Source organism: Ceratotherium simum, chromosome 12, assembly GCF_057802395.1.
Source record: "Ceratotherium simum simum isolate JZ-2026a chromosome 12, ASM5780239v1, whole genome shotgun sequence".
NCBI classification, from domain to species: domain Eukaryota; kingdom Metazoa; phylum Chordata; class Mammalia; order Perissodactyla; family Rhinocerotidae; genus Ceratotherium; species Ceratotherium simum.
Genome location: NC_141911.1, coordinates 19,149,067 through 19,161,781, shown reverse-complemented (window position 1 = coordinate 19,161,781; position 12,715 = coordinate 19,149,067). Strand labels below are relative to the sequence as shown.

The 12,715-nt window shown below is 33.8% G+C and overlaps 2 protein-coding genes across 3 annotated transcripts in view; one reads left to right on the top strand and one right to left on the bottom strand.

The window, feature by feature from the left end:
* Positions 1-1,721, top strand: part of ANXA10 (annexin A10) — a 48,803-nt gene extending 47,082 nt beyond the window's left edge. For both annotated transcript variants that reach the window (XM_004433477.3, XM_087437232.1), the window contains one exon: positions 1,193-1,721. In XM_004433477.3, coding sequence (XP_004433534.2) covers positions 1,193-1,261 — 69 coding nt within the window. In that variant the 3' untranslated portion in view covers positions 1,262-1,721. The remainder of the gene's footprint in view (positions 1-1,192) is intronic.
* A 1,733-nt stretch (positions 1,722-3,454) lies between these two features.
* LOC106800112 (putative ATP-dependent RNA helicase DDX60) overlaps positions 3,455-12,715 on the bottom strand; it is a 100,731-nt gene continuing 91,470 nt past the window's right edge. Inside the window, 4 exon segments of the mRNA XM_087437258.1 lie at positions 3,455-3,563; positions 3,663-3,725; positions 9,680-9,765; positions 9,767-9,832. Of these exon segments, the coding sequence (XP_087293384.1) occupies positions 3,455-3,563; positions 3,663-3,725; positions 9,680-9,765; positions 9,767-9,832 (324 nt within the window).

Below are 12,715 nucleotides of genomic sequence, written 5' to 3'. Positions count from 1 at the left end.
TTATCGAAAGTGTTATCCAGAAACAACTTGACAACCCAAGGACCAAGAGACCACAAAACCCAGAAGACCTGTAGAGCCTTGGGTAGCTGAAGTGGTTTCCAAGAGGAAGAACAGATGCGGCAGTTAAGAGAAATCTTGTTCCTCTGTCTTTGATAAAACTTTGCTTATGTCTACCCTCAAAACCCTAAGCTTTGAGAAATAAACATTTCTCATTGAGAAACGCATGTCATAACTCATTTTCCAAGTGAATAAGCTAGTTCTAATACATTTACTGCAATTAATCACAGCCACCTCAAAGTCTGCTAATATTTATATATAATTAATGCAACTTTACTCTATGCATTTAAAGCAGTCAGTTACAATTACATGACTTTATGTAAGAGAACATTAACATGATAGTTGATTTTTAACAGAGATAGGTTTTATAATTCCATTTATTTATTACTATCATTGTTTTGCAAAACTCAGAAACTATAGAAAACCATAAAAAGAAGAAAAAAAATTGCCCCAGTTCTCCACCACAGATAACTTTGTAATAAAATTTTGTTGTAGGTGCTTTCTGTTTTTTTAAAAAAATATATAAACATTAACATGTTTTACTACTTAAAGAAATATTTTTATTGAATCATGGTATCACATTGCATAAGTTGCAAAGTACATAAACTACCCCACCTTTTTATATATTGCTTTTTTACTTTTTCACTATTATGCATAATATTATGGTGTATATTTGAGCATAAACCTTTATGCTCATCAATAATTGATAATATTTCCTTAGGATATATTTCTTGAAGTAGAATTACTGCATTAATTAGTAGAAACATTTTTGTCTTTTGAGACATATAATCAATTTGCCCTCCAGGCTCTACACTGATTTATAACAATAATATTAAGACGCCTCTTTCTGAAGTTGAGAAGCAGATTTAATTCTACTGCAAGTTGTTGTTCTTATAAATACATTTTAGGGTACAGTCAACTTTATTCTATTGACTATAATCATGATATTATTTTTCAGTAACTTCCACTGGGAATAGTTCTCAGGACATATTAAATCTTTAGATGAAAAAAGTAAATAATTTTAGAAAAGCTAATGGCCCATGAGTCTTTCACACTATAGTTCAGAAGAATTATGATTCTTTTTTAGAAATATTATAACATTTTATTTCAAATACATTGTATTTTTTCTTTGCAGAATTTTGCTTCAGGGCATTATGAGAAAGCTCTGCTTGCCATCTGTGCTGGTGATGCTGAAGACTACTAAATCAAGAGAAGGATTTGGAGGACTGTGCAGTCCTCTTTATAGACATGTCAAAATATAGATTTTGTGATAAATTTGCATTGTTAGTAGCATTATAACAAAACTACAGAATCATATTTTCTCTTCTATCTTTAAAATTACTCTAAGCCAAAGAAAAATCTATTGATAAAAATGTATGAGACTGGATTTGCACTTATTATCTAAATCAGCAATTCATAAAATTGTGTTATGATGGAATAATAAAAAGAAATGATTGCATTGAAATAGATTTTACTTAAATGTAAACCAACAACTCCCCACAATAAGAGAGTCTGCTCACAGCTTCCTTAGCATGCTTTGGGAGACCAGGGAAAACACAGTGTGTGGCTATCCCCCTCAGAGGAATTTCCAGGACTCTTGTACAAATGCAATAAAGCTAACGTGAATATCTAAAGCTGCCTTTAAAAGAAAATAAAGATATAAAACAGCAAAATGCAGTCACGTATATGCCTGTCAGGCTTAGGTGTGTAACAGACTTAGATGTAAAAATAGGTGTGTGTGTGTGTGTATTTTACAACCACTCTCGTAAAGGCAATTTATCGCTAGCTAATTTTTTTTCTGTTAGTGCCTAACCCACCACTTGCCCAAGCAGTATCAGAAAAGTCATTGCTCACTGTTTTTGTCTTCAGTTCTTAACATCGGCATCAAAGTCTTTTGGAAATTATTATATGCTTTGTGCTATCAGTAGAGCCTGGTCCTTTGGGTATCTGAAGATCCAGTAAGTTAGGAGCCGCAAAAGAAAAATACTCACTGAGGTCAGATTTGGAGGAGAATCTAGATTAATGCCACAATCTAACCAAGAATAAAAGCAGAAATAGGTATGCATGAGTCGACAACATAAGCAAGGGGAAACATAAAAACTGAGATCATAGGAAGTAGTGATTAATGAAGTCAGGTGAGGGAAATGAGAACATATATGCAATAAGTCTAGATGAAGTGGTGAAGTTGATAGAAGTGCTCTATTCCATAGAACATTTTTCAATAGCCTGTAGGCCAGTCTCTGTGGATCTGTTTCTATCAGTCTCAGGAGAAATGAAAACTGTACTCAGAACCTGGTACAGAAGGAATGACACAGGACATTTAGAACACAATGATTGGATGCAACATGAAATGTTTAAGAATAATTAGATGTCTGAAATCACTTTGAAATTTCAACTTACTGCTATGGTGTATGATGTTATATCATTTTAAATTGGGTTTTATTTCTATCTTTAAAAAACATCATTAACATTTTAGCCAAAAGTAGTAATTGTTTGAGAAATTTAGCATAGCTATTATTCCAGATAAAATTCTTAATAGAAGAAAAATGTTAGAATTCTTCTTCAGAATTTAGTTTTTAAATAAAAATTTTCCTCACTAAGACATCTTTCTACAAGTAGTTCAGTAAATTGTGAAAAATATTCTTTAGCTAGGTAATACATTTTGTTTTCTTGGCATAGCATGGTGTTGTCAAATCAAAAATAAATCCAGACTTAGATAATAAGAGACTTTATTTGAAAAGACTATTGCAATAACTGGAGAGGTCCATTGTACTAGGGAGAGAGGGGCTCGTGCCAAAAGGAGAGCACTCTGACTGTGAGATTTGCAGGGTCTCGAAGGTCAGCCAGAAAAGGACTTTTAATTTACAGAGATGAGTAAACAAGGCTAGAAAGAATCTGGCGTGGGGTGATGAGACGAAGGTGTGGTGTGATTGGACAGTTGATCTGGGAGTGTCTTTGGTTGACATTGCCAGTCACAGTTGATCTGACATTAGACAGTTGATCTGAGACAGTTAATCTGGGAGTGCCTGCAGTCAGTTTTCAGGAGGAGCCTACGGGTGGATTAAAGTTCAGGGACCTTTGGGGAGGGGAGAAGCCTGACTCAAGTTTAGTCAAGTCAAGTTAGCAGGCATTTTGTCCAGATCGGTCAACAAGGGAATACAGCTAGTTAGTTGATGGTTAGTTCAGCTAATTATTTACAAGACAAAGAATGGGAATTTGGAGGGTGTGTTGAGGTTGTCATAGGTAAGCAAAGGGGTCATGTAGGAGTCTTATCTAGGTCATATGAGAAAGAATGGTTCTATGCAGTAAGCCATTTCCTGAAAGACAAAAGAGTGGGAAAATTTCTTGATCATCTCTGTTTTCTGGGAGTACAGTTCTTGAGTAAAGTTTAACATTGTCAATATCTTGTTTTTTTCCAAAGTTTTGTCTTGAACGCTTCACTTAGTTGTTTAAATGCCAACACAACATTGTCATCTTCATCATCACATAACTCACTTAGTGAAATCCTGTAAAAGATTAAGTTTTTAAATTAGTATCATTGTTATTTGAGCTTAACGGTGTTTCGCTAGTTACATGATTTTCAAATGTAGAAATGCTTACTGTACCTGATGGACTGAATAGCAAGAGCAAAATCTCTGATCAAATTGAAAGCATCTCCCATATTTAGCCTATAGAAAAAAAGAAAAGGTAACATTCTTTAAATTTATTTAAACATTCTTTAAACTTATTTAAAGAAATAAATTTGTTTTGGGTGTGTTCCCAATCTACAGTAAAGGAAATAATAAATTACCGCTGAATTGCTGGCCTTTCCAGAGACAAAATAAAACCAGATATGGAAAGACTTCAGAGCACATTATTAGCAAAGTTAAATAATTCACATATGTTAAAAACAGTGCCAAATATGAGTGATGTCACTGAAAATGGCAGAGTTGGCAGCTCCAAGGGCCCATCCCTCCATAGAAACATCCAAAAAATCAAGCAAAATATGTCATAATCAACTTTTTCAGAACTCTGGAAAACAGTCAAAGGTTTAACTCTGAATCAAGAAAAAGGTTAGGAAAAGTAGGAAAACTTCGTGACATTTTTATTTGCTCTTTCCCCACCCTCTTCCCAGCTTAGTGGTGGTTTTGAAGACAGCAGCCTGTGTCCCCAGTGTGAGACCTTGGTCCCTGGTTCCAAAGGGAGCTGAGCTCACCTTATTAACAAAGAATGTGTTTATCTCTCTGTTTCAACCTGTCTGGGAGCTGCCTAAAGGACCAAGGTAAGGCACCTGTCTTTATTTTGTCCAACTCAGAACTCACTCAGGAAGGGTAAATGAACCACTTGCAGCTTTCTAGGGCAAAAGATTGCAGTTGAGGCAATACAACTGAGTAATGAAAACCTATGAGGAAAATCTAGAAGAGAGTATCCATGAATACTGAGGAATTTAGAAAGCCATGCACACGCCTAAGGCAGTACATGTGCTCAGAAAAGACCTGACAAGAGCCTAAGCTTTCACCTCTGGCTCATCTCTAGACTTAGTGCAAGCAGGAAGTGAAGGGTAAGACAGAGTTGTAAATGGCCTAAGTGTTGAAAAGAGTATCCCACCACAGAGCCAATCTAAAAAGAATGGGAGAAATTATTTTCTTTCTTCTTCTTTTTCTTCATCTTCTTCTTCTCCTATTTTTAGCTCTCTCTCTCTCCTTTCTCGCTTGCTTCTGGTGTTCAAAGACATCTCTATCTAAACACTAGCTGAATATAAGCTTAAGAAACAAAGACTTTGGAGACCACAATGATGAAGAATGCAGACCTTGTAAAAGTCACTAAACAAAACAACAGGTAGAGTGGACAGCTACAAACAAAAACAAACCCTGAGAAGGGAAAAAAGTCCAGAACTACCACATAATAATATTCAAAATATACACTTCTCAAAAAACTTTATGAGGCATGAAAAGAAACAAGAAAGTATACCCATTTGACAGATGAAATTACCAAAAACTACCCCTGAGAAACAAAAAAGGTATGACATAAATATCAAATACCAAAATGGCAAAAGTAAGTCTTTCCTTATCAGTAACTACTTGAAATGTAAATGGATTAAATTTTCCAATCAGAAGATGAAGATTGGCAGAATGGATAAAAAAATAAACGTGATCCAACTACATACTGTCTGTAAGAGACTCACTTTAGATCCAAAGACACAAAAATGTTGAAAGTGAAAGGATAGAAAAAGATATTCCATGCAAATAGTAAACAAAAGAGAGCTGGCTTATACTAACATCAGACAAAATAGATTTTAAGTCAAAAATTGTTACAAGAGACAAAAATACATATATTGATAAAGGGTCAATTCATCTGGAAGATATAACAATTAAAAACATACAGACCCCAACCGAGCCCCTAAACATATGAGGCAAACATTGACAGAATGGAATGGAGAAACTGACAGTTCTAAAACAATAGTTGAAGACTTAGATGCTCTACTTTCAATAAAGCGTAGATCATCTAGACAGAAAATCAACAAAGAGTTAAATGACTTAACACCATAAACTTACTAGATGTAATGGACATATTTAGAAGACTACATCTAACAATAACAGAATACACATTCTTCTCATGTGCATATCAAACAGTCTCCAGAAAAGAGTATATGTTAGGCTGCAAAACAAGTTTCAATATATTTAAAAATACTTAAGTCATACAAAGTGTCTTTTCAGACCACAATGGAATGAAGCTAGAAATCATTAACAGAATGAAAATTGGGAAATTGACACATATATGGAAATTGAACAGCACCAAACAATAGGTCAAAGAAGAAATCACAGGAAAATTAGAAAACATGTAGAAACAAATGGTAGTAAAAGCACAACATGCCAAAACTTATGGGATACAGAGAAAGCAGTGCTCAGAGGAAATTTATACCAGTTAAGGCCTACTTAAAAAAGATGAGGGGGGTGACGGCCCAGTGGCATAGTGGTTAAGTTCACCTGCTCTGCTTCAGTGGCCCAGGGTTCGCTAATTTGGATCCTGGGCACAGACCTGCGCACTGCTCATCAAGCCATGCTGAGGCAGCATCCCACATAGAGCAACTAGAAGGATGTACAACTATGATATACAACTATCTACATCTGATTGGCAACAGATGTTAGCTCAGGGCCAGTCTCCCTCAAAAGAAAAAAAAGGTGACAGATCTCAAATCAGCAAATTAATTTTATACCTTAAGGAACTGGAAAAAGAAGAGTGATCTAAAACCTAAGCTAGCAGAAGGAAGGAAGTAAAAAATATTAGTGTGGTGATAAATGAAATAAAGAATAGAAAAACAATAGAATCAATGAAACTAAAGTTGGATCTCAGAAAAGATCAATAAAATTGACAACCTTCACTAGACTGACAAAGAAAAAAAAGAAAGAAGCCACAAATACACAAAATCAGAAATGAATGTGGAGACATTACTAATGATGCTGCAAATAAAAACGATTATACAAGAGTGCTATGAATAACTAAGTCTACACCAAAAGAATTAGATCATCTAGATTAAATGGACAAATTTCTAGAAACATACAAATTATCAAAACTGACTCAGAAGAAATAGAAAATCTAATAAAACCTAGAACAAGTAAAGAAACTGAATCAGTTATCAAAAACCTCCCAAGAAAGTAAAGTCCAGATCAGCTGGCTTCCCTGGTGAATTCTACCAAACATTTAAGGAAGAATTACAACAATCTTTTTCAAACTTTTACAAAAAATAGAAGAGATAGGGTCAGCCCCAGCAGCCTAGTGGTTAAGTTCGGCACTCTGCTTTGGCGGCCTGGGTTCAGTACCCGGGCGCAGACCTACGCCACTTGTCTGTCAGTGTCCATGCTGTGGCAGCAGCTCACATACAAAAAGAGGAAGATTGGCAACAGATGTTAGCTCAGAGTAAATCTTCCCCAGCAAAAATTAACAAATAAATAGAAGTGGTAGAAATACCTCCTAACTCATTCTATGAGGCCTGTATTACCCTGATACCAAAACCAGGGGGACTCCAGAAAAGAGTATATGTTAGGCTGCAAAACAAGTTTCAATATATTTAAATTGGGACTAAGACATCCCAAGAAAAGAAAACTATAGACTAATATCTCTTATGAATATAGAAGCAAAAATCTTTAATGAAATATTAGTAAACTGAGTCCAACAGCATATTTAAAAGATTATACATTATGACTCAGTGAGATTTATCCCAGGAATGCATGGGTGGTTCAACATAAGAAAATCAATCAATGTAATACACCATATTACTAGACTGAAAGAAAAAAGCCACATGGTCACTTCAGTTAATGCAGAATAAACATTTGAAAAAAAATCCTTTCATGATAAAAACACTTAGCAAATTAGGAATACAAGGGAACCTCCTCAACATGATAAAGAAGATTTACGAAAAGCTCATAGCTAACATCGTAATGATAAAAAACTGAAAGATTTTCCAAATATCAGGAAGAAAAAAGGATGTTTGCTTTCATCATTGCTATTCAACATTTTACTGGAAGTACTAGCCAGAGCAATTAGGTAAGAAAAAGAAAAAAAAAGCATCCAAATTGGAAAGGAAGAAGTAAAACTTTCTCTATTCACAGAAGACACAATCTCGTATATAGAAAATCCTGAAGAACCCACAAAATAACTATTAAAGCTAATAAACAAAGTTTGCAAATTTGTAGAGTACAAGATCAACACTCAAAAATCAGTTATGTTTCAATGTACAAGCAAGGTACTTTCTGAAAAGAATATTAAGGAAAACAATCCAATTACAATAGCATCCAAAGAATAAAATACCTGGCAATAAATTTAACCAAGAAGCTTAAAGACTTGTACACTGAAAACTATAACATTGCTGAAAGAAATTAAAGAAAACCTAAAAAATGGAAAGACATCTCCATATTTATGGATTGGAAGACTTAATATTGCTAAGATGACAATATTACCCAAAGTGATTTATAGATTTATTGCAATCCCTATTAAAATTCTCACAGCCTTTTTTACAGAAGTGGAAAAGACAATCCTCAAATTCATATGGAATTGCAAAGGACCTTGAATAGCCAACACAATATTGAATACAAAGAACGAAGTTGGAAGACTCACACTTTCCTGTTTCAAAAGCTATAGTAATCAACACGGTATGGTACAGGCATAATGATAGACATACATACCAAAGGAATAGAATTGAGTGTACAGAAATATACCAATACATCTACTGCCAATTGATTTTTGACAAGATGCCAAGACCATTCAATGAGGAAAAAATTCAAAAGATCATGCTGGGACAACTGTATATCCACATGCAAATGAATGAACTTGGACTCTTATATCACACCACACACCAAAATTTGTTCAAAACAGATGAATGACCTAAATATAAGAGTTAAAACTATAATAATCTTAAAAGAAAACATAGGGATAAATCTTCATGACCTCAGATTTGTGAATAGATTCTTAGCTATGATACCAAAAAAAAGAGTAATTAAAGAAAAAAGTAGACAGATTGGACTTTATCAAAATAAAAACTTCTGTGTAACAAAGGACATTACCAAGAAAATGAAAAGTTAACATGCAATAAGAAAATATTTGCAAATCATGTATCTGATAAGGGTCTAGTATCCAAAATATATAAATAACTATAATTCAAGAATGAAAAGAAAAATAACACAATTAAAAAATGAGCAAAGGACTTGAATAGACATTTCTTCAAAGAAATAGTGTTTAGGGAAGTACAAATCAACACTACAATGAGATATGTATCACTTCACACTCACTAGAATGGCTATAGTAAAAAAGAAATAACAAATGTGGTGAGGTTATAGAGAAATCAGAAACCTTACACATTGATGATGGTAATGTAAAATGATTCAATTGCTGTGGAAAATATTTCAGCAGTTTCTCAACAAGTTAAACGCAGAGTTACTATATGACCCAGCAATTCTACTCCTAAGTATATACCCAAAAGAATTGAAAACAAGTACTCAAACAAATACATGTACATGTATGTTCATAGCAGCACTATTCACAGTAACCAAAAGTTGAAACAACCCAAATGTTCAACTGTATAAACAAATTGTATATATGCAAACAACGAAATATTATTCATCTATAAAAAAGAGTGAAGTACTGATAGTGCTGCAACATGGTGAAACTTGAAATCTTATAGTGAAAGAAGTTATAAACAAAGGTCACATAATTGTATGATTCTATTCATATAAAATATCCAAACTAGGCAAGCCAATTCAGAGACAGAGAGCAGATTGCTAGCTGCCAGAGGATGGGGGAATGGAGAAATGGGAGTTACTGCTTAGTGGGTACAGACTTTCCTTTCGGTTAACAAAAACGTTTAGTACAAGATAAAGAGGTGGTTGTTGCACATTACAAATGTACTAAATGTTGCCGAGTTGTTCACTTTAAAATGGTTAATTTTATGTTATGTGAGCCTCACCTCAACAGTAATAATAATAATAAATAGAATTTAAAAAATAGTTCCAAATAAATTACATTTTAATGACGCTTCTTAAATTATTGCATCTTAGAATTTTTCTGTCATAATACCACAGCACAAAAAACATTAATTACACAAAAACACATATATCTATAAAAAATGTTGAAATAGAAAAGATCATACCGATTATCCAAAGTGAGTGCCCGCAGGGAACCGTGTTTGTAGAAGTTCAATACATAACCATTCAATGGACACTTCCTTCCATTCTTAATCACATTTATTCAAGCAAAGGAAAGGAGTATTTTTTACATTTACCTCAATTGTTCGTAACATAGCCTGAGGATATGGAGAGATTTTAGATTGTTAGCATTTTTATTTTGAGATATGCCTTAATCTATTATAAAATTTGCTTATTGTTGTTCATCTAGATAACTAAAACAATAACCCAATATATTTTAAAGAAATATTGTCAAATGTTCAGTGTATTAAAGTTCTCAAAGCTAAATATATATGACAAAATAAAATCAGTAAAAACATCAATACTCAAAATATTAAAACTATTTTTTTATTTTGAACATGTACAAAAGATTTTAAGTAACCATTACCTATTGCAACTAAGAATTTTTCAAAGTCACCAGATCACTTCTACCCTCCTTCCTAATAAAGCAATTATATCACTTGGAATGTGGAATTCTTTTTTTCCTTGGCAATTCAATTCACTTTATTATTTTTGTGAAGTATAATTGATGTACATAATCCTGTTAGTTTCAGGTGTACATCATAGTGATTTTATATTTAAATACATTACAAAATGATCACCACAATAAGTCTAGTTACCTTCTGTCACCACACAAAGTTGTTACATTATTTACTATATTCCCTATGCTGTACATTACATCCCCATGACATTTGTTTTATAACTGGAAGTTTATACTTCTTAATATCCTTCACCTGTTTCACCCAACTCCCAACCTCTCCCACCTCTGGTAACCACCGGTTTGTTTCTCATACCTATGAGTCTGTTTCTGTTTTGTTTTTTTTTGTTTGATTGTTTTGTTTTTTAGATTCCACATATATGTGAAATCTTATGGTGGCTTTTCACTGTCTGACTTATTTCACTTAGCATAAGTCTTTGTTTTAAAGTCTATTTTGTCTGATATGTTTATTACTACCCCAGTTTTCTTTTGGCTTCCATTTGCATGGATTATCTTTTTCCAGCTCTTTGCTTTGAGTCTGTGTGTTTCTTTAGATCTGCAATGAGTCTCTTGCAGGCACTACATAGATGAGTCTTGTGTTTTTATCCATGTGCCACCCTATTTCTTTTGATTGAAACATTTAGTCCATTTACAATTAAAGTAATTATTGATTGGTATATACTTATTGCCATTTTGTTGTTGTTTTCTGATTGTTTTTGTAGTTCTTCTCTGTTCCTTTCTTCTTCTCTTGGTCTCATCCCTTATAATTTGATGGTTTTCTTTAGCATTGTGTTTGGGATCCTTTCTCTTTATTTTTTGTGTATCTATTATAGGTTTTTGGTTTGTGGTTACCATGAAGTTCATATATATATACATAAAATATATATATATATATATATATATATAAAATAGCAGTCTATTTTAAGGTGATAATCACTTAAGTTTGAACACATTCTAAAAGCACTACATTTTTACTAGCCCCCCCCAACATTTTATGTTTTTGATGTCACATTTTAATTTTGTATATCCCTTAACTACTTATTGTAGTCATAGTTAATTTTACTACTTTTGTCTTTTAACCTGTATACTAGCTTTTTAAGTGGCTTTTAACCTGTATACTAGCTTTTTAAGTGGCTGATCTATTGCCTTTACTAAATATTTGCCTTTACCAGTAGGATTTTTTTTTCATACATTTTCTTATTTCTAGTTACAGCTTTTTGGTTTCCACTTAAAGAAGACCCTTTAACATTTCTTGTAAGGCCTGTTTAGTGGTGATGAACTCCTTTAGTTTTTGCTTGTCTGGAAAACTCTTTATCTTTCCTTCCGTTATGAATGATAACCTTCTCAGGTAGAGTATTCTTGCTTGTAAGCTTTCTCCTTTCAGCACTTTAAATAAATCACGCCATTCCCTTCTGGCCTGCAAAGTTTCTGCTGAAAAATCAGCTGATGGCCTTATGGTGGTTCCCTTGTATGTGACTTTTCTCTTGCTGCCTTTAAGATTCTCTTTATCTTTCACTTTTGCCATTTTAATTATAATGTCTTGGTATGTATCTCTATCAGTTCATCTCATTTGAGACTTTCTGTGCTTCTTGGACCTGGATGTCTGTTTCCTTCCCCAGGTTAGGGAAGTTTTCAGACATTATATCTTCAAACAAGTTTTCTGCCCCTTTCTCTCTCTCTTCTCCTTCTGGGATACCTTTAATGCAAATGTAGTATGCTTGATGTTGTCCCAGACATCCTTCAAGCTATCCTCATTTTTTTTAATTATTTTTTTCTTTTTACTATTCTGATGGGTGATTTCCACTATTTCATCTTCCAGATCACTGATCTGTTCTTCTGTATCATCTATTCTGCCGTCGTTTCTCTCTAGTGTATTTTTCATTTCACTTACTATATTCTTCAGCCCTGATTGATTCTTTCTTATATTTTCTAACTCTTTGTTAAAATTCTTACTGTGTTCCTCCATTCTTCTCCTGAGTTTTGGGAGCATCTTTATGACCATTACTTTGAACGCTTTATCAGGTAAGTTGCTTATCTCCACTTCATTGGGGCTTTTTTCTGGAGCTTTATCTTCTTCTTTCATTTGAAACATATTCCTCTATCTTATCATTTTGTTTGACTTTCTGTGTCTGTTTCTATGGATTAGGTGAAGAGCTACCTTTCCTGGTCTTGAAGGAGTGGCCACGTGTAGGAGCATCTCTTGTGTAGACTGTGTGGGCCAGGCAGCTTTGGCAAGACAGCTGGAGCAGGAGTGGGTGCAGGCCAGGGAGTCCTGGGGCACACTGTATCCAGGCTTCCTGGTGGGATAGCTGGTGAAAACATTTTTGAAATCACAGAAATGATGTCTCTAATTTATTTGAAATTTGAAATTACATAGTCACTTTTACAACCTCAGAAATACACTACAAATAGTTTTTAAATCCATTTTTCCTGAGCTTACAAACTTATATTGGTATCAACTGCATATAACAGTAATAGTGCTTGTTCTTCCCTGTTCCATACACATCTATTTTTTCTTAAACTG